General features: G+C 42.4%; 1 protein-coding gene across 2 annotated transcripts; it reads left to right on the forward strand.

Annotated features, from left to right (window-relative positions):
- Positions 1–1,270: 1,270 nt before the first annotated feature.
- Positions 1,271–22,215, forward strand: nck1a (NCK adaptor protein 1a). 2 transcript variants are annotated; one of them, XM_012827847.3, is made up of 5 exons: positions 1,271–1,418; positions 4,890–4,970; positions 5,846–6,076; positions 18,456–19,177; positions 20,121–22,215. In XM_012827847.3, the coding sequence occupies exons 3-5, from the start codon at positions 5,851–5,853 to the stop codon at positions 20,313–20,315; spliced, it is 1,143 nt and encodes a 380-aa protein (XP_012683301.1). In that variant the 5' UTR covers positions 1,271–1,418; positions 4,890–4,970; positions 5,846–5,850; the 3' UTR covers positions 20,316–22,215. The 2 variants fall into 2 exon arrangements, with proteins under 2 accessions (XP_012683301.1, XP_012683302.1); XM_012827848.3 differs by lacking the exons at positions 1,271–1,418; positions 4,890–4,970; positions 5,846–6,076 and adding an exon at positions 8,565–8,681.
- The last annotated feature ends 711 nt before the right edge of the window (positions 22,216–22,926 follow it).

Raw genomic sequence — 22,926 nt, forward strand, 5'->3', positions numbered from 1 at the left:
GTGTGACTTTCATGTCTCCTCCGTCGCCTACCTGGAAATACTGCTCACATTTTTAGCCTATATACATTGTTTTTAAGCGTCTGAATGTGTAGTGTGTGTAACCTAATAAAATGTTGTTGGCGACATGAGGAAGGCACATATTATGCATAATATACATTGGACAGTATAATTTATTACAAGCTAGCTGAGTTAGGTTTTCAAAGTTTGGCGTGAGAGATGAACCACAGCATTTGACATCCTTCTGTCTGTTAAGCTCTCGCCAACGAGTTAAAGCCAGTCTGAGACTGACTCTTGTTACTCTCTCTTTATCTCCTCCTCGCTTCCTCCAACCAACATCTTCTTCATTTTTCTTAGTCGCCTTTGCATTGATGTGAATACAGAGAATACTGCGCTAGCTTCTTCTTATAGCAAGCAGAAGCATATAGCATTATGTAGTTCTCGCGAGAGATGTCACTGCCTGCGCACCAAAGTTACATTGTGTAATACCAGGCATGCTGAGGCAATGGCACATACACCATTCTATGTATCACAAGTCAGTGTACCACCCAAATGATTTCCAAACTGTTATTTTAAGGTCAAATTGTTAAATAATGTTGCTTTAACTGAATCCATGAAGGACTTATGACAGTAGTGAAACTCCACTACTCAAGAAAAATCGAATTGTATGGCATTGCCACTAGCCGCTAGAGATCCAGTGGAAGTCTCCATAACACTGCTAATTAGGCACATCTCCATAATACTGCTAATTAGGCTCATCTCCAAATGAGCAGAGTAGAATCAGCTGCAAAATCATGGCCCCTCTTGTTATGTTTTTTTTAGCATGGCTTTCTTTGCTTTGCTGTGTTTATTTTCACAAGCCCTGAAATCTTGAGTGAACACATGTACCATCTGTCAGGTCAAAAAAAAAAAAATCGGGCTTTGCTTGTACAACAGCCCCAATAGAAATAATATTTCCTACAGTGTGGATGAAGCTCATTGATGATTGTAACTGTAGATTGTTTCCCAGAGCTGGTAAGTTCCTGTTGTCTATTATAACACTCTTGTACATACTGTGTATGCTGTTTCATGGTTTGATTTGATATTCAGAAAGTGTGAACACACACGGGATACTATAACGTTTTTACTTAAGGCAAAATCGTGATATGATATGAGCACTGTCAATGGAGTTTTGTGTCAAAATTGTTCATATTCCGCTGTAGTTGTGTTGGTATGGTGGACAAGAACACTGACAAATTAAAAAGGAGCATCCGGCTTCTATAGACCATTCAGGATCTCTTGGAGGTGGGGTGCTGTAAGTCAGTTTGATCAAGTCGCGCTAAGGACAGATACGTGTGGCAACGAACGCTGCTCGTCTCAGTCTCTCAGAATTAATCGATCAAACTTCCATCTGAAAACGAAAGCGGTGGTAGCCTGATTCAGTAAGTATGTTATTTATACTTTTGTTTTCCTTATCTTATTCTTATGCGTCCTTATACTTTTTGTCAGTGCAGTCTAGTAGCCATGAAAATATAGAGCAGTGCCACACTAGTCAAAATATAGCCTATGCCATGTGGTGTTTAATCTCGTAAATTGCCACATTTAAATAGGCCATTTAGTTTAGATTGTTTAATGTACGCTAGATTATTCAGCAGTCTAGTTAAGTCCTTTGGGATCCGTTTTCAAACCTTTCACAGTAGCAGTTGATTATCAGCTGTCATTACTGTCTTTGAGTATATCTTGCGAAATGGTTAACGTTACCCACAACTAATTGTTTATCAGAGATAGGACTATATCATCTGAATCATGCAGGATTATATTCACTGTATTCCCAGGAGAGATATTTCGTCTATTGGCCAAATAATGATTTATTAACTGTTGAAATGAGGAACCGTTCAACTGTAGACCATATTTTCATCCTAGTTGTTCTCACTTCCTCCTACAGGAGGGAAATTGACTTGCTTTTCGCAAGACTGTCAGTACCCCATGGCGTAATAGCATCATGTGGCTTTGTTTTCATATTGTAGATTTTTAAATTATTACTTTTTCGTTTATGTCTAAAGAGCAAATTAAGAGCTACGTAGTTATATTCTTTGATGTCCTACGGGAATTTCTTTCACATTTCAAGTAAGTTGGCTTTGTTTTTCAACATCTTGGGGAAGAGCCCGACATTCAGTTCAGAGGAAATTTCGATAGCTGTATTTCCAGAGAGGTGTCAGTATTCATTGCTACGTTCATTTCATTGTTATGCATTTTATTTGGTTCCTTTTCTTGTCAGTTTCCAGTTCCATGAAAATCGTTGGTTGGTTTACATGCTTGGAATACTCAAGCATTTCTCTGCCAGCTGGACTGTCCAACACTGTGTGTAGCTCTGCGTGTTTAACCCGTTCAGCTGCCTTGTGACAGACAACTCTTTCCCCTCATGCATGTTGCATAGTGTCATTGGAATGCGACTCCCCTTGCTGTGTAACAAGTTGCAACACATCAAGTCTTCTCTCTTTGCATTCATTCATTCATCAACTGTTTCTGTTGGGCTCCCCTTAAACACGTGTGTCACAGCACACCCAAGCCTTTTAAAAAAAAAAAATTACATCATAGCTCTTTGGAGATATTCACCTGGGAAGTTCCCTGAGTTCCTGCAGTCGAAAAGCGCCTAAAGTTTCTGGCCGTATAGAAGAGGGGAAGGAGGAATTGTGCACGTTGGATTTTGGTGTTGTTCTAGTGTTGATTCTCTAGACCACGTTCAAGTGGGTTTTGCAGAGGTGAAGTCAACTCTTCTCTGTGGGGTGGTTGGTGGCGAGTGGTTTCACTATCCAGATGTGATCTATATACAGTAGCTGTAAGACCAAAGGCTTAATAGGTACTTTTAAATGGCTTCAAATCACTCTCAACCGCTCAAATGTTATTCAGCTTTAATTCACGAATGACACTGAAGGGATGGTAACTAAAAACATTACAAAAAATCTTATTTCACTGACACCTTCAACAGTGCAGTCTATTTGGCCATGTTTTTTTTAATTTTTTTATCTATGGAGGACGTCTACATCTAGGGCGACATCTTCATACAATGCAGAACATTCTACATGTATTTGCTTTATTGTCACCCTGTGAATTATGACTGTTCCCTATTGAGGTTGGTTAATGGCAGTCGCTTAAAGCTCTGAAGTGAGTTTCCCATGCCTCCCAAGTGTTTTCCAGATGGACTTTCTATTTTCAGGCATGTAAAATCTGGAAAGTTGTGAGTCCTTGGAGACTGGAGTGCTTTCTCACAGTGCTTCTTCTCCTTCAGAGCGCTGTACTCTTCAGCGCTGCCTCTTGGAACCATAAAGAGGTCGATTTGTGCTCGCTGAGAGGTTGTAAGTCTAGGATGACGGTTTCACTTTGACCAAAATTTCTCAGAGATCTCAAGGAAGTTGTGGAAACAGGAATTAATAAAATTGAGTAAAAATGTAGCACTCTTCAGATGAAAGCATCCTAAAATAATTGAATAAGAAAGAGGGTAAAAACGCCAAAGGGTGCATGAAGCGTTTTGTTAAAAGCCTCTCTTATCCCAATCACCAAATTTTCACCTCTCCCACCCCACCCCATCCTTCTCCTCTACCCCAATCCCATGACCCAGGGCTGTTGTGGTGCTTGCTTCCCCGTTTGTCACAGAAGGATTGGCTGCAGTGGAAATTTGGAGACAGGAAGAAGGGGGCCTCAGTGTTCACACAAATCGAGTCAGGGCACACATGGCCATGTAATTGGAAAATAGCAGATTCAACTGTCATGAGATTTGGTGGTGACATGACCCACTCGATGAAGTGGCTCCCTCCGCTGCTTCTTCTGCACATACTGTTTTGGAAACTCCTCCCATGGGACCCAACCTCATCCATTTGAAATCTCAGTGTTCAAGGGTCAAAATGATGCGACTGGCCAGCTGTTGACTGTTGAATGTGAAAAGGCAGTGAGGTTCGCTGTTTATTTTGTGGGGCTTCATAGAACTTCGCTGTTTTCACTTTAAACATTGTCGTCTTCTATATTTAAAACAGGAGGAGGAAGTAATGGTGTCCCCACACCACTGTAGCGTGAAAGCGAAATTATCTGTAGGAGGAAATCTGAAGTGTTTGTCTTGCTGTAGTTCTGGATTGTTGCCATTTCCTCCCACAAGCCAGTTAATTGCAACTGGATGTGTGAGTGAGCAAAGAGGAGTAGAGAGACACAGTGTAGTTCTCATTTTAAACATCTAAAGGAATCGTATATGACGCACTTACAACTGTATCACCTACATGTTAAGAGTGAACAAAGTAAGAACTGATAATGTTTTGATTAAGCAAGTCTTCAGATTTATTTGGCAGTGTGTATCATATTCACTCATCAATAATGTTTGGTGTGCGCCAGTAAATGTGAGGCCAGACCTCTTGGATGACAGCACAACTGGCAGGTCTTAGCCCTCACTTCCGAACAAGTGGGCTCTCATGAAAACAATATCAGACCCTTGTTCACCCTTTGGCACAGAGTTGTTCATGGGCACATTGCCTAGGCCTGGCTTATCGGCACCTGCTCATGCTAGCATAGGAGCCACACATACACCACTGGAGGTGCTGTTTTGTGGGGTTTTAATAGACTGATTCAAGGACTGATTAGGTGTGGTGTAACCTTTATCTTTAGGCAGTACTTTGGACTGGCTCTTTATCAAATTTAGTAGCGCTGTGATCATCCTGATATCCCCTGTCTTATAACTGTGATGATCATAGTGTTACAAAGCTTTTAAGCGCAGTAAGTCTCTAACTAACTTTCAATAGTTACTATCTAAGTTTATTTAATCAATTTTCAAACAGTTTACCCAAAGTTTTGGGGATTCTCCTTTGTGTTTGTTTTTGTTGTTAATCTCTTCCACACTGTGCACTCTCTTTTTTATCTGTATTTTGTAGGTGCAGTGAGTCCCCTTTTCCTTGCAGCTAAGGACAAGATAAACCTTCCAACTCCGCACATCCCACATTGATGTGGTACAGGTTGGTCTTTGCATAGATCAGGCAAACTGATCTGCATTTGTATGATAGTTACCTTGCAGCAAATGTAAATAATCTTGCCGTACGTTTGCACTGTCAGAGAACAGACGAGGAAGTTCAGAGCAGATAAAACGGTGTTGTTTTCATAGGAAGGGGCCATGCTGGCTCTCTCTTTATACCCATTGTGGGAAATGATTGTGTAAGTGAATGTTTACTTTGAGCTGCCATGATTGCCTTAGAACTTGGGTGCAGAGTGAATTATAGGTTAAGGGCTAACTTTTTCCACGTTCCCGATATTTCCTCAAGCCTCAATGTTTTCGTTTGACCCTGGCCTCGGATGGGTCTCTCAAAGTCTCAAGTTACCCCAGTGCTTCTGGCCATTGCTTCATAGTCTGCAAGGCCTCAGTATGGGGAAGGGTGGCCTTTTCCCCTTATTGTAGTTTGTGCCCAGAAAATGGGTCATCAGCACTTTAGTCATCTTTCTGGGCTCCTGTAACTTAAAACTTTTCCAGTGGTGCAGAACCATGGAAAACTGAAATTTGCCAGGCAGGAGAGAAGGCAATTGAGAAGGCAAGTGAATGCAGATGTTTAACTCTGTGCTCTATATTACTCAATCTTTGTCTGAGACAGAACCGTAACCATCATATACAACATGTAGAAAGTTCTTTCATCTTAGAGTGGTTAGGCAGAAAAGCATATTATTTCAGTGGTTGTATTTTTTTTTTTTTTTTTTAAATCTCTATCACATTGATTTGTATGAAGAGTGGTATATTGTATTAATAGCCCCATCTGCTGGGCATATGTATAATCTGCAGACTCTGTGATGTATTGATTGCAGTTCCCAAATACATCATCCATCCTCCCCTCTCTCTTCCCAGGCAGGATGACAGAGGAGGTGATTGTCATCGCCAAGTTTGACTACATAGCCCAGCAGGACCAGGAGTTGGACATAAAGAGGAACGAACGTCTGTGGCTGCTGGATGACTCCCAGTCGTGGTGGCGAGTTCGCAACATCACCAACCAGACGGGGATGGTGCCCTCTAACTACGTGGAGAGGAAAAACTGTGCCAGGAAAGCCTCTCTTGTGCAAAATTTAAAAGACACTCTAGGTAGGCATCTTCAAACAGACAGATCACCATCTGCATGTAGTCTGTATGTGTCCTGGTGAGTCTTGAGCACCTTCAACTAAATGTAAGTTGTTATAGGGGTCCTTACGTCGCCACAATATTTCATGGAAGAACTCTAAGCTTGCTAGGTATTGTAATCCTATCTATATTTATGATCAGGTGCATCTCTGATTTTGAAGAAAAACAGGACACAGCCACAGCACACCCGTTCTGTTGCGCTGGTCAGTTTTCCCATAACGATGTGCTGTAATTGGTTCAGTGGTGGTAGTTCTGTGGATCTGTAAACTGTGACTGTGAGAGGCTGGCAGCCAATGATGCTGCTGGTACAGAATAACTGTTGAACCGACAGCTGAACGATGCCCTCACTGGCTGACATCTGAGTACACCCCCATTGTGCCTTTTTCACAAACAGCAGCTGCTGTTCCAGCCATGTTCCACAATTGTCCCAAAGAGATGCTGCAACATTAAAAGGGAATTGAGACGACTAGAGTGAAAAGTGACTCGCTCGATCACCAAATGTTGGTCCAGATGATCAAACGCTGAACCAAACCAAGTACCAAGCAGCCTTTTTGCATGGCCTGTGGGAGACGGTGGTTAAAGTGTACCAACCTCCTCACAGTTTTGTTGATGTTGTTGTTGCTGCTGATCAAAGCCTGTCTGGCCTCTGAAGTGCATCTCTGGCTGTCAACATTAGTATTAGCTGACAGGTGGTTTCATCTCAATCCCCCCCCTGTAAACATCTGGTCTGTCCTAACATATTTATTTATTTATTTTTTGTATTGACTTATTACTCTCATGGGCTATGCCAACAGGGTGCTTCGATTTGTCCATGCCTTACAGTTCACTAGAGCTGGACAGCAGGATGTACACTTGCCTGCGTTGCATACTCATTTCCTATGTTTATGATAAGTGGTTGCACACTCAGGCAATATCCAATATCCAGAAGCTGCAAGGCATCTGCTTCTTAAGCCATACCTTTGTTTGCAGTTTGGGTTTGCCTGTCTTAGTCTCCCTCATCAGTGTAACAGTGTAAACAGTGGAGGATTGGATGACAGCGCCTCTGTCCCCCGTTCAACAAGGGCCACGCTGTCCGTTATCAGTGGAGCCACCTCCAGTGTGTAAGACAATAGGGCCTTGGATGGCTTCCCACTCATTATGGGCGAGTGGAGCCGGACATGGAAAGTGGTTCTTCCTTCCCCTCAGGCAGCATGTGCTAAAAGTAAACCGTTCCTGTGGAGTATAGGAATTGAGGTTAGCTTGTGACTTGTGTCCATATCAGCCTGTCTATCATTATTTTATATTTTTGGTTTTGGGAATTGCATTGCACATTTCAGATGAATGAGTGTGAGTCAGGTTACTCTTTTGTACCCTCTTATGGTAAATACCTATTCTTCATATATTGATAAATATCTTATATATAAGGTATCGACCAGGTAAAAAAATTGAACAAACAATTGATTGGGTCTCAACTAAATTCTAGACCTGAAGACTGAATGTTGGTCATATGTCAGTAGAACTAACAATAGGATGGCATGGAACAACAGACCCAAGTTTGTGCAGCAACAAACATGAATGAAAAGTAAAATGTAATCTTCAGTTGAATGCATGTATAATGCACATATACTATACAATATATATATATCGTTGGTGTCATCAATCTACCCAGCATCAAAGATGACAGATTATTTTAATTATACTAAACCTTACTTGCAGGCAGTGAGTTTGCTAACGGGCACATTAGTTGGGAAGACAGTTTTCTTTAAGCTGACATCATGCTGAAGCCTATGTGTTTGGTCTCTATGGCTACTCAGCCCTTTCACACCCCCACAGGAAACCCAGTCCCTCATTCAGGGGAACTCTGTCTGTCTGAGAGGACCTCCCAAATTACAGCCCTCTGTGCCGACCAGGTGCCTCGAAAGGTGTAATCCAAGACCGGGCCCTATTCAGACATGGGAATGGCTGTCAACAGCAGGTCATGGTGGCTGTCATCCATATCCAAATGTTTTAATAGAGAGCAGGATGGCTCCTGTTTTGAACCCCTCTGATTTAACGCATGCCTGATTTCACCAGGGAACTCCAAGAATGGAATTTCAAAAGCACCAACTTGATTTGGTGGTCACTTTGAGATAAAATTCCTCAAGTGAAAACTCCAGATAGTAAAATTAAGTGAACCGTGTTGCATTGCTCGGGAAAAAAAAACAGGTGTACGTGAAAGCACCATGTTTCAGTCACCCACATTCCACTGGGTGAAACCAAAACCCGAACGTCTGCCACACTGTCCGAGTGCTGACGGACATGTGGTTGCCGTGGCAGTGACCAATGTTTGACAAGTGTCCCTGCAAGACCCACAGAAGTGTGTGGGCCCCAAGCAGCAGCTGGAGCTCTTCAAAGGAGGCCCCCCTCTCAGCCTCCCATTGGCTGCTGGCAGTCATGTGGGCGAGGCGGAGAGCTGCTCCACTAATAGCTCCGGACTTTCAGGAAGTTCTCATGAAATAGTTGCTCCTCCGCTACAGGGAGGGAGGGAGACGGACAGCCGCTGCTCCAGAGCCGGGAATGGATATGGCTAACCTATTTAAACACTTCTTCCGTAAGTTCACAGCTTTTAAGTTCTCTTTGGACAAACAAGGATGGTGTGTTTGTGGTTAAAAGAGTGAAAGGGAGTGAGAATTTCTGCTTTTTAATGATTCACTGGGTTGGCTGAAACCAAGCTAAGTTAGGCTATTGTCCTGTATGGGCTTGTGGCTGTGTGTGTGTCTGTGTGTGTCTGTGTGTTGAAAGTGCTAGAAAGAATTCACATAGGCAGTCTTCCCCGAACAGCTGGGAAGATCTTTTTTTTCGTTGGTTTCAGCCTAGCTTTGTAAAAAATGAGATTTTGTGTTCTCCTTGGAGAGAGCCTTTTCCCCCGCCTCTCGCATTCAGCTGTAAGTGGGTGGATAAGGATTTCAGACTCCTTCCTAAAGCTTGTAATTGCACTGCAAAGACGTGGTAATCAGGCACACAGACAGGGCTAACTCCCTCACTCTTTCTCTCACACATACAACAACACTGTGTCCATGCTTTTTCAAAGGCAACTATCTCTGTGCAGTAATGTAAACAAAAACAACTTTGTTGATAATCTTTTAAATGTTGTTTGGCAGTGTTTTAAAAACTTGGCAGATTTTTTTTACAGTTGGATTTGGATGTTCCATTTTGATTTATGGGTGTCAGGGCTGTGTGCTTGGATGAGCAACCATCTTAATGGAGTATCATAACAGACCAAATGAGAAGCAGATAAGAGTCCACTGAGTTGACACACATTTTAAAGGACAGCTTTACTGGACTGAAATGTCAAAGAAACGCCTGTGCAATTGCCCCATTTTTTCTTTCTTTACCTTCAGGGGCAGTAAGGAGTGGGAGGGGGTTTCTATCCTGCTGAGAGAGTGAAGGGGGGGGGGGGGGACTCCCCCAGGGCATTCTAGTTACTCTTAAAAATCAAAGCAGTCATATGTTGCCTTTAAAATGGCTTCACTTCACTAGTTAGGCTTCAATCGCCCCACTCACCCAACACACACACACATGGATGCAGTACATACACACACACAGACACACACACACACACACTAATGTCCCTACAGAGAGAGAGAGAGAGAGGGAGAGAGACATACATACCACCCCCTGTAGTTCTGTTGCTCTCTACCTCCTTCCCCAGGAGAGTGGAGGACCTCTAATTTAAGACAGATTTCTTGGAGCTCCCATGGAGAAAAGCAGGAGGAAGTGAATGGCAATTGAATCATTGGGGTCTCTGTCCTGCTTCTCTCTTCCTTGTTTTTTTTTTCTTTATGATACTCCCTCATGCTAACAGTTTTCTCCTCTATCAGTATCTGCTCTCTCTCTCTCTCTCTTTCTCGCTGAGAGAGTTTTATTCCCCACTAAACACTGGAAAGGGCATTGGGGGGCTGTTCCGACTTGGCAGAGAGAAGCGGGTGGAATTTTAGGACAAAAGGAGCGTTACAAGGGACATTTTCTTTGCTAACACTCTACTTTGGCAAATGTTCCTCCCTGTTTGTATTTGCCTTTTTGTCCCACGTGTTTCACTCACTCCATCTCTCTTTGAGTTCTTGGGCTGGAAAATCCAGATGACTGGGGGAGAGGAGGGAAACATGGCTGCCATTTTTGAAGGCCTGCCAGCTTCCCGGCCCAAGCATTAGCATAGCGTCAGAACCCAGAGGATCCTTTGTGCTCTGGAAATGGAGGGCGGACCAACTCCAACACAATAGCAAGATGTCATCCCCCTGAGTTCATTTGAATATGCATTGCGCTTTTTAAGCCATTACAGATTCATGGGTGTTCTCATGGGCACGCTAATCTAACGGACAGTGCTGGTTTTGTTAACACACTCTCGAGAAAGTTACATTTTGGAGGTGAAATTTTCCCAAACAAGGAGAGTACTGAATTCGCTGTGAGCAAAGCCGACCCTTAACTCGCTCCCATAAGCCACATGTTTGTCTCCACATTGATTGGGATGATTGTTATTCGCCACAGTGCGCTGCTGCTGCTGCTGCTGCTGTCACCGGTCGTTTCAGCACTGTAGCGGACCATGAGACCTGCAGCAGGGCTTTTGAGTGTGTTTGCTTTATGATGTCATTGCTAGAGTGACCTCAGCCCAAACAGGAACAAAGGCAGGGGGTTATTGGACTGTGTTTGCTCGGGCCCTTTTCAGAGGGCTGGAAATGAAAACGCTGGCTCGTCGCGGGTCACCTCACATCAGTAATCTGTCTTGGCTCGCTGTGAGCTGGGAGTGTGCTGTGCTGTGCTGTGCTGTGCTGTGCTGTGCTGTGAAGCCCCCTGTCTGATGTGTGGCCTTCATAGTGCCTAGCCACCCTCCTCCCCCTTTCCCCTTAACTGTTTAGGTAGTGTGAGGTAAGTCAGTCTGATAACAGCAGTTTGGGGGGTTTCTACTCGGTTCATTGCGGGTTCAGTCGCAGGGTGGGCCTCATTCCATCACTGGAATCAAAACACAGCATAAACAATGTTCTTTTTCCTTCTAATTGGCTTGTTGATTATGCCTAAACAATGAGTTATTATTAGGAATTGCAAAAAAGATGTTTGGGTCTTTGGGTGCCAAGTGTATGTCTCGCTGTTCCTGCGGAAAAGCTGGGAAATGAACTTGGGGAAGTTGAAGGGAAGTAGTTAGTCCAGCTGACGGAGGAAATGAAACAAAAGGAGGCTAGGACAGTGTTTCTCCTGCTAGGTCTTGGAATCTTCTCTTGTGGGGTGGTATCTGGGCATAACCTTGAGTCAGACCTAGAACTTCGTACCCCTGGGATTCCCCTGTTGTTACATCATTGACATCATTGTTTTGTTACAACGATTGATGACAGTGGGGAAAACATTTCCTTTCTCAATGGTGTGCTACAAGAAAGTTGTATAATAATGGTTAAGTCGTTTGAACTTGATTGTTGTTGTAGATCTCTACGTTTTTTGAATGTAGCTCGGCTGAAAGAGCTTTCATTTAGCTGCTTACAGTTTTATGATGGTCACACTTTTTTGTGTAAACATATTTTGTTTAAATGATTAAACAGCACTGAAAATAGCAAAATTTCATGATGAGGTGCGTGTTCATACCATATGTCCCCTAGACAGACAGAAAGGAGATGTGTCTTTTTATCTGCTAAAGCAGGAACGCATTCTGCAAGGTCATCTTACATTAAAATGGTGTGTGAGTGTGTGTGTGGAACATGAGATATCCACAATTTCTGTAATTAGACTAAGGAAGTGTGACTGTCAATCATCAGCATGTTTGCTTTCTGAAGACCAGCATCCTAAATTGCTGAGAGCTGTATATTATTCTACAGTTGGATACGCGGAAGTCTATTACGTACAAATTCCATTGCTATGTTGTTTTGTCAAACAAATGCCATCTTGCATAGTTCATGGTAGATTGATTGAAGACTTAAAAGTTTATAGCTATAAAATATACAGTATATAGCTAATGGAGCTTTGGAGCTGTAATGGTATGGTTCAGGCCGTGGTAATGTGATTCAAGTGTTACTTGTCATCATCCTTTAATATTCAAAATTATTATTTGTGGGCTGTCTGGTGAGACAATGCACAATAATGTAAAACATTTCAGAAAATCTCTAGTATGTAACTACACATATACATTTACATTTAGTAATTTAGCAGACGCTTTTGTCCAAAGCAACGTACAAAGGAGAGAACAGTCAAGCTACGAGCAATAGAGACTATTTAACATGAGAAATAGATAAAAAGTGCAGGAATGTAACTGCTGTAAGTGCAAGTTAAGTACTAGTGGAAGTGCAAGTTAGGAAGGGAGGTGCTCTCTGAAGAGTTGGGTCTTAAAGAGCTTCTTAAAGGTAGACGCTCTAGTAGTTACTTGAGGTCTGTTTTTCTGTTATAGTTTTAGTAACTAGTGCAAACCACATTTGAGTAAGGGGGAAAAGCCCTCAGGTTTAGTACCACACTTACCCTAGACAGACACACTAGTCTCCACCTCATTTCTTCACTGTGTAACAAATACCATCATTTCTATCTCAAGGTCTTGTGTACAGGCCCAGGGACTGTGCAATATCAACAATTCTTCCTTGAAATGAGGTTTTAATGACTAGCACAAACGATTCAGAAGATTTTTGTGTCTCGCTAAGCGTTCACCCCTTGTTTTGGAGCGCCTCCAAGCTCTCTGAGTCAGCTGAATGGGGTCCCTCTGCTGCCTGGCTGTTGTCCGCTCCCCCATCTGGCTTCCATTTTCCAACGGGGGGTTGTGTCTCACGCTGACAGGAAACTTTCCCTCAGAAGACGCACTTTGCATTTACTGTGTTTTTTACAGTTTCACCCTAACCCCCTTCCTCTACAGTTTCAGTGTATTTCTGAACACTTCCTGGCTGCCCAGATCATTTAACATCAAGGACTTGATTCAGAAATATTTGAGAGTCAAATAACATTCTGACATTAATTTACCGACAGACTTACAATTACCTGATGCAGGCTGTTTTTCTTCAGAATATCTTTTTTCTATTGTCATGTCATGTATGCATACAGTCTCTGTACCATCCCTTTTCTCCCTCCCTGCTCTGAAATTAGTCACACATTAACATGATTGTGCAAACTGTATACAACTGTTGATGGGGGAAAACACTTAAGTTACTTTGGTAACGAGCAATGACTGAGACTCAGCCAGTGGAGTGCCATGGTAACGGCCTCTTACTGTCCCCGCACAGTATAGGCACATTACGCCTCTCACCCCTTCATGGTCGAAACTTCTGTAAAGACATGGCCTCACTAAACTCTCTGACCGTAACTCTCACCGCTACTCACGTGAACTAAAACCCACTATGGTGCAGGCAAAATACGTAAAATGTTGCACAGCTGGAGAAAAACAGTGAATCATAATGTCCCTGGCTCTTCCTGAGCTGTGTGTCTGACAGTTTGTCTGCTGATGCATAACCAGTCCACGCCTAGTTCTAGCAGGGCCAATGCCAACCATTTATGTTTGGTGGGATTGGAGCGTGCTCGGAAAATCAGGTTTTTTTTTTTTTCATGCATGTGGTGTTTTTCTCAGCACAGTTTCTTGTGGAAGAGTAACTGTTCGCTGCACATAGTAGTGCACACATCACGGTTTCTTGTGGAAGAGTAACTGTTCTCTTCGCATAGTAGTGCACACATCACAGTTTCTTGTGGAAGAGTGACTGTTCTCTTCGCATAGTAGTGCACACATCACAGTTTCTTGTGGAAGAGTAACTGTTCGCTGTGCATAGTAGTGCACACATCACAGTTTCTCACTGAGAAGTGTGCCTAATGGTGATGTCACGGCAGTGGAGCGCTGTTTACATAATTAGCAGTGCTGTGCTATGACACATTTGCTTGGACTAGAAAAACGGTTGTTTGGTGAGCACAGTGATTTAGAAAAGACTGTGCTTCACAGCTTGGCTCTGGCCTGTGCCCTGTCTCAGTAGAGTCTGTGTGTGTCTGGGTTGGCCTCTCTGGAACACTGCCTGTCCATGACACCTCTCCCAGTAATGATGTGTGCATTAGTCATCCGCTGACGCTGTTGTTTTTCAAACTGATTTCTTGGAATCATTTTATGTGCTCTCTTGTCATAGAAACAGTGTATCAGGCCAACCCTGTTTCCCCACTGTTTGTGTCACTGTTGTGTTGCTGTGTGATCTTGTTGCATGGAAATGTAACCAAACACCTGCTTTGCTTGTTTGGTGTTGCATATTACATGCGGCTACCTCAGTCATAGTTTGTCAGCAAGATGCAGGTGTGCTGATGAAACCCTTGTCTGAGTACCTGAGAGAGAGAGAGAGAGAGAGAGAGAGAATTGTTGATCCACCATCTAACCTGTAATGACTGAATTACCATCTCATATGAACGCAACCAATATGTTGATGTGTGCAAGAATCTTTGGTCTTTCTGTGGATACGTTTTATTAGGCTTTTTTTGTGTAATATATTACATATCATCATTTAATGTTGCAGCTGCAGTTTTGGGCAACATGTATCGAAACTTTGCTTGTAAACACACACGTGCACACACACACACAACATTGGACACAACATTCACTTTGGACACCTTTGGAATGTTGCCCTTGTTTGCATTTCTGTTGTACCTACTGGAGGGTTGAATAAGTGTTTGTTTTAGTAAAGCAATTTACTCGCTGTTAATTGCAAGTACTCATACCCAACAACGTAGCCCACGACACCTCCAGAAGGCTCAACAGTGGTGTCTGGCATCCCAGACCCACCCCTTCCATACTCATGGTGGGTTAGGACACATGTCAATACCAGGGACAACAACAGATACACCTCAAGATACACCTCAAAGAGATTTCACATGCATATCTCAGTGTCTGAATGATGCACTGCCTAATTTATCTAAAAATCCGTCTCCTTCCCTCTCATTCAACCTCGTTCCTTTGCTTCCACCACTGGTTCCACATACTTTAGCCTCATGCTTCCAAAGACTTCCACAACCGCATCTTCAACGGGGAATCGTTAATTCAATAAAGTAAACAATGCACTCACACTCAGAATAGAACACCATGTTTGGTCTCATAGCAGTCACAACAATACACTGTGGAACTTGAAGTTGCCTTCTGACATCAGCCAGATCTCCAATCCCGCGCTTTGGTACGAGCCTGGTGTCCACTTTTCTGCCCCTCTCTGTCCCTACTGTCCCTGGGCCCTAATTTCATTGAGGGGCAACGAACAAAGCAAGGAGCAACAAACAACAAAGTCTGTCTTGCATGAACTAAAGCAATAGTGTGGTGGGTGGGAGCATTATCCACCCATGTTTGTGCTTAGGGTCTTGCTCATGGTTTGAAATTAGCAAAATGGCAAGTTATTAAATTAACTTTATTTCATGCATGGACTTTGCTCGTTGCCAGTTGTCTGTCAATGAAATGATGGCCCATTGTCATTAACCTGGCAAACAGTTAACCTCAACTTGTTTATTCTCAAACAAACACAGCAATGATTTTGAGGCCTGTTTATATCTCCACGCATAGCGACTTCGGGTCAAGCTTGTTTTAGACCAGGCAGCTTCCGTCTTCACCTTATACTGCGGTTAGCATCCATAGCCCACAATTCTCTCCAGCTGATATTCCTCTTTTTAACATTATGTGAGTTCATCCAGTGCCTTTGCTTTGCCTTTGCCGCTGTTGCTCATCTAGTTTCCTCTTCTTTCTCAGGAACAAAGCTGGTTATGATTTGCGTCCTCTCCGGCAATGTAGCCTTTCCCCATGATTTCCAACTGTCACCTAGCCCAAACCCTGCTCTTCCACTCTGTATCTGCCCAATGATATCCCTATGCTGTAATACGCCTTGTGCATGTTGTACCGCTTCTATTTCCTCCCTGTTTTTACTGCTGGAACAGTGTTCATGACTGCTGAATCCTTAGACTTAGATACATTCATCTCTTAGCACATTTGAACTCCTCCACCAAGGTGGTCATTGGTAATTAACTCCAGAATTCCTTTCCATACAGTGCTACAGTACTTGGACAACATAGCACCCCAAGCCATTTTCCTAGCTGCCTAATTGAAAATGATCTCGAATTTCTCCACTGAAATAGCAACTTCATACACAATCAAAGGCAACCTTATGCGTGGCAAAAGCCCAAACTTCAAGCACCACCGTTTTAATATACCAGGCTAGAAGGTCTTATCAATGGTATTGATAGCCTTTACAATTAATTCTCTAAACTCTTCAACCTGTCCTTGGTCGCTCAACGTGGAATTGTGCTACCTGCCTAAAGTCTTCGCCGGTTTCTTTACAACAGAAGGAATCACCTCACTATCAATATAAAACTCTCTTCCACCAGTTTTCCCTTACTGATAAATACACGTCTATATTTGCTAGGTTCCACTTTCATCCTTGCCCATTTAAGATTGCCATTCAACCCAGCTAACAGCCGACGTGTACATGGAGCAGTTGTAAGCGCAGTCATGTCGTCCATATAAGCTCAGATAGGAGGTAACCACCAACATCCCATTAAGATGCCTTTATATATACCCGCAATGCCATGGTGAAAGCCAACGGTGAAATGGTGCATCCAGCCATGATACCAAACTCAACAAACTGAACATCCTAAAAATATGCTGTGACTAACGCCGAAATCTTCTCAGGGACCTGAAAGTAGCTGAATGCCTTCCACAACAGACTGTATGGCACCGATCCAAAGGCATTAGCGAGGTTCCAATGTGACAAACATTCAGAAAATCCTGGGATTCTTGCTTTCTGCACAAAACTATCTATCAAGCTATTTGCCTTCAAATAGGAGACCAACGTCCTTACTACCATAGAAAGAAGATCTCTCCTTCTACATTAAGATCGGCCTATGATCATGGTGTTCTTCTCCTTTTGGAATGAAAATACCACTTCCCTGATGCCACATCCTCGGAGTTGTTCCTTTTTTTCTCCATACAACCACCGTAAGCTTCCATAGATACTTCAAAACAACATCAGGCTCTCCTTTAAAGACGCAATATGGTACCCCATTAGGGCCAGGAGCCAGTGCAGCCTTTGCACAACACAAAACCTCTTGCACGTCTTTCCACCTGGGTGGGCCATCATCCATTGGAGAATTAATTGGAGGAGTGTCTGCTGAGTTCCACATGCTTCTGATTGTCAGTATGTGCCCATAGAGGATACTCCTCCAGGTCCTTTCTATGAACTTGAACTCTCAAACTTCCTGTTTCCTTTGAGTAAAATGAAATGAGCAGATAGTGAACAGAGGGAAGCGTGGTTCCCACAGTCATGGAAATCCTGGAAAAGTCATGGAATTAAAATAAAATCCCATATTCCAGGCCTGGAAAAGTCAAATTCAATAAATTAATTGAATGTTTTGGAAACACCATGAATTGACTTACATGATTTGTTGTGCACATTTCTGCAGTGTGATATAGTTTCCATTTGAATTGACATGGCCTAACTAGCCTCTTAGAAAAGGAATGGAAAAGGTTGTTTAATTTTTCGGGGCAGTAAAGAACGCAATTTATGTGCTTGTAGGCTGTGAATGAAAATGGGTGGGGAAACCTGGAGAAAGTATTAGCGTACTGCAGAGGTGAAGAGGTGAAGAGTAGACTGGGAACGCTAAGGAAGGCGGAGCTCCTCAGACAAAGAAGGAAGAAGAAAAAACTGCATTCTACAAGGATCCATTATATAATATATAAAATATAATATCCATGTAACTAGAGTTGTTGTCTTGCTGCTTAAGACTGGACACTGAATAGGAAGCACTCTGCCCTTAAGCTATTGTCTTAACTCAACTACACTGTGGCATTCTATTTCATTAATGAACTGCGCTTCTAGAACTTCCTTGGCTGTTAGGGTTATTAATAGGATTGGCATTCACTTGAAATGTATGCACTTGTGCTGTCCTGCTTGTCTGAGTTTTGGGATTTTGTGGAGATGTCACAGAAGATGACATCTCCAGAAGATAAATGCGCTCAGTATTAATTTTATAGTTGTGAGGTCATAAGCAATTAACAGTGAAGCGGTAAAAAGGCTGACAGATTCCCTCGACACTATAATAGCTGCTGGTCTTAATGGGTTAATTATGTTCTCAAAAAACATGCTGTCTCTATCACTACATGGTATGGTGGTCTGACGTGTACAGAGAGGACAGAGCAATTATTTAGAGCAGGTAGCTGAGAGTGATTATTTGACCCTCATATCGCACAAAAAAAATAAAACAAACATGAATTGATTACACAGATATGTAAACAACACCAAGCAATACCCTTCAGAGAAATACAAAAAAATGTCTGACCTTAGTTAAACAGATATAAGAAATGGAGAAATACTGTGGTATGTGAAACAGCATAGTGGCTTCCTCTAATCATGTGTGGTTTTGTCTACAGGTATTGGGAAGGTGAAACGAAAGACAAGCATGAAGGACTCGGCATCCAACGCAGACACCGACATGATTGGAGACAATGGCGAACGCCTGTATGACCTGAACATGCCCGCTTTGGTCAAGTTCAGCTACACGGCCGAGCGAGAGGATGAGCTGTCCCTGGTGAAAGGAACAAGGGTCATCGTCATGGAGAAGTGCAGCGATGGCTGGTGGCGAGGGGGCTATAATGGTCGTTCGGGGTGGTTCCCCTCCAACTACGTGACGGAGGACATGGATGGATCAGCGAGCAACGACCTGACCGGGTCACTGCGGGAGAAGCTTGGGTCGGTGGTGCCCATGACCAACGGCAGCAGGGCGCTCCACACTGTGGAGACTCTCTATCCTTTCAGCTCCAGCAATGACGAGGAACTCAACTTCGAGAAAGGCGAGATCATGGACGTGGTGGAGAAGCCTGAGAATGACCCAGAGTGGTGGAAGTGTCGCAAGCAAGACGGCCAAGTTGGCCTGGTGCCTAAGAACTATGTGATGGTCCTGCAGAATTCCGACCATGAACAACAGAATGCAGGGCCACCCCCTCCAGACCGAGACTCCATTGGACCCTCTTTGAGTGGGAAGTTTGCAGGCAGGCAGTGGTACTATGGCAGAGTCACACGTCACCAGGCAGAAGTGGCCCTCAACCAGAGGGGTGAAGAGGGAGACTTCCTCATCCGTGACAGTGAATCATCGGTAGGCAGCACACTCTTTCTCTGGGGCTGATCATTAAGAGATAGAAGTTGCCCATTTTCAGAAATTTTAACCATGCGTATTATTAAATCAATGAGTTGAATGCCTCTTGAAATTCAGAGCAATACAGGGTTTTGCACTCAGGCAATGTAGTGTATCCATGACATGTTCAGCCTTTTTACAACTGCCCTCTAAATCTTTCTGCAAGTACATTCCAAATTCATTTTTGTATTCGGATGCATTTTTTAAAATCTAATGTATACTAGCTGGAAAAGAAACACTACATGCTTAGACAATGTCACACATTGTTAATACACTCTGTAGTATATCCTTAGAACAATGGTTAGATCAATCTCCACATTCAATTAAAAAAGCTGGAATGTGCCTTTAAGAGAAAGACATGTTAGATTTGTTCATTTTCCCTTCCTCCATCGCTGGTTTCCACCCAAGTACATCTCTTATCAATGGCTGGTCTGTGTGTGTGGACTTTCAATGACATCACTGCTCCCCAAGCAGCCTCTCTATTATGAATTGCATAAGTACCAGAGTGGGACAAGCATTCCTTGCATAACTGACCTTCTTGAGAGTAAGTGGTGCCAAGGCAACAAGGTCACACTGAGATAGTTTAGAGGGTACCTTCCTTTTTTCAACAGTTAGTATGAAAATAATGTTTCTTGGTGCGACAGACATGATTTATCTTTACGCAGCCTATTTGGAGAAAAACTCACTAAACAAAAGTAGGCTAAAACACATTATCTGGAGAGAACAAAAAACAAAAACATTGTGCCATGTTAGAAATATTCAGTGAGTAGTGAAATTTGGCAGTTAAACCAAGACTGTCACTGCTGTCAGAGGTATTTTGTTCATGCCAAAGGTAGTCGCTGAAAACTGTTGTTAGCAAATCCTCATGCACTAACCATTCTGCTGTGTTTCTTTGTCCTTGCAGCCGAATGACTTCTCCATTTCTCTGAAAGCACAAGGCAAGAACAAGCATTTCAAGGTCCAGCTTAAGGATGTGTTGTACTGTATCGGGCAGAGAAAGTTCAGCTCTATGGAGGAGCTAGTGGAACACTACAAAAAGGCCCCGATTTTCACCAGTGAGCAAGGGGAGAAACTCTATCTCGTAAAACCCATGTCCTGATCCTGTGCTTTACCTAGCTTAAATCTCCTCTGCCTGGCTGTAAAGAATGGGAATTTCCACCATTTTCACAAGATGGGAGAAACAGACTTTCCATTGGACTTCCATTTGTCAGCATCATAATGGATGATATTCAGATATCCACAGTCTTGTTTTGGCTGGGTATATTTGTCTGTATGTTGACCTGTACTGCAAATATGTTTCTCTTAATATATGTTTAGTTACTCCTCCCTCAATCTGAAATCAATCTTATCTCCCTGTGAATCTATGTTTTATTTATCTGTGATCGCTATGTATACTATGAGCAAATCATTCTCTCCTCAGTCGTATTATTCCTAATTATACTTAAAACTGCAGAATGAGTCTGATCAAATAATGGACTTTCAGACCCCCTTGTTTATAAAGGATCAGAGCTTATACCAGGAAATCTGAGAGGATCTGAGTAAGTGCATCTGAAGCAGCTGTTTTTGATGTCAAACCACCATCTCACTTAAACTGTGAAAACCTTTGTTCTATGGTTTCTGGTCATGTTAAAATAGCCCATAAATATTTGTCAGCCTCCCTGCAAGTACACTATTTGGTATAGGGTGGTATAGCCTACAAAAGTTGTATTAAAACAAAATAAATCTCTCATGCAATCTGCACAGACGACTGTTTAGGGATGTTGAGGAAGTCAGCATATACTGTGAGTGTATATTTTTTATAGGGTCTACATTTAGTTTGATGGCCACAGAATACAATTTCCATGTGTTTTGGGGTTCATCATGGGTATGGATTGTGTACAGATAAATGTCTGGTGTCTTCATGTACATCAGAATGACAGAAGGAAGGACTTACTTGGGATGGCTCTGACAATTGGTTTTGATCTAAGAATACTCATCGGTCTTGTCTTAAGTCATGTGCCTGTTAGTTGGCGGAACCATGCTGGTACTGTTTTCAGTTAATGTTTGGCAAGTTAATAATCAGTGTAGAAGTCCTGGTGCCATGGGAAAGTGCATTCATATTGAACCACAGGTTCAACAGTTTGCCAATAGAAGACAATAGATGTTGGTCTTTCCTTGGCATGCTTAAGTGAATGGGGAATATGACCTGCACAGTGGAAGAGACTGATTGTTTGAGGGTAAAGCTATATTATGAGGAACAGTTGAAATGTTGAGGGTCAGTGGCGAAATGGTTATGCAGGTTATGAAGTCATTCTTTCAGAGGCAGGCGTTTTAATCTGCTCCATGTTACTGCATCTCAAAATATCTTAAATCCACAATGAACCAAAGCTCACCAGTCAATCTTTTACTATCAGAAGCTTTAAACTCCTGTTTTCATGTCCTAGATGCTACAAAAGTAGAATCTGTTATGAGGGGGCCCTGGTTTCATTGCTCTGCAGTAATGAAGTGGGGAAGAAAATCACACTTGTTCCATTGACAATTTTGTACGGACACAGATTGTTTTCAAGCTAGAGTTAGTGTAACAATAGATTTTATATTTTCTAAAAATGTAGACATGAAGAGCAAGTGACCTTAACTTATTTTAGATGATTGCATTAACCAGTTGTGTACACTTTTAGACAACCTTTGAATTGCTTATTTTTATATAGCACTTTCACAGACCATGTTTCTGTATTACATTTCTCTTGCCGTGTCAAATTCTACCAGACAGCAAATCTGCCCAGACATTTCAGTTAAAAGGTGACCCCTGGAAATGAAAGGGATTGTTAATACTGTAAGCAAAAATGCATTCACCTTTGACACTTTCTTATTAAGTGTAGGTGGTCAGACATTTCAATAAGCATTAGATGTCCAAAACATTTTCCTCCACTATTTCAGATTTTAAAATTGTATCACATTATTCACATCATTTATGGACATTTGGCATTTTCTATTGTTAATAAAGCAGTTGAATGAAATTACATGATTGTCAAGGTCTGTTGTCTCCCTTCTTTCTCTGTCATTCTGCCCCCCCCCCCCCCCCCCACCCTTTTTTGTTGTTGTTTTTTTTTTTACATTTTATTTATTTCATCCTCAGCCTCTTAGCACACTACCATCACATCCTTAACAAGCCACTAATGTACGGCTGTGCACAGTAAATCATTATTTTGATCATGCAGGGTACAAACAAGAAAAAGAAAATCTCCTATTTCTGCTGTACACACTACTCTGCAAAAGAGCAGCCAATCAGAAAGCACTTTCTCCCTCCGATGCTATTGAGTAATCCAATTGCAGCTGAAAAGGGACCAAGTTCAGATAGTGGAAAGACAATAACCTCTTCAGAGGATCTATGGGTAATCATAGCTTTTGATTGATGGATTGATGGGTGACATATATTTAAAGATGAATGTAGGGTTACTCAGGGTAGAAGCCATAATTTAATGTGATAACTCAGCCAAAATAGTTTTTATTATAATAGAGGTGCATGATGAATGTAGCATAAGTGTCTCTTCAGCTCCCCCTAGGTGTAAAGTTGTCATACAACATTGCTCTTTGATGACAAACTAAACCAAATTTTCGAGAAAATGTAATATTTCCTGACAAACACCCCTCTATCTTTTGCATCGACCATGCTAGGTAGGCCCAGCTAATCACAATATGTTACGCAATAAACGTTGGTGAGCTTTATGTCT

Source organism: Clupea harengus, chromosome 25 (assembly GCF_900700415.2).
Source record: "Clupea harengus chromosome 25, Ch_v2.0.2, whole genome shotgun sequence".
Lineage (NCBI taxonomy): Eukaryota > Metazoa > Chordata > Actinopteri > Clupeiformes > Clupeidae > Clupea > Clupea harengus.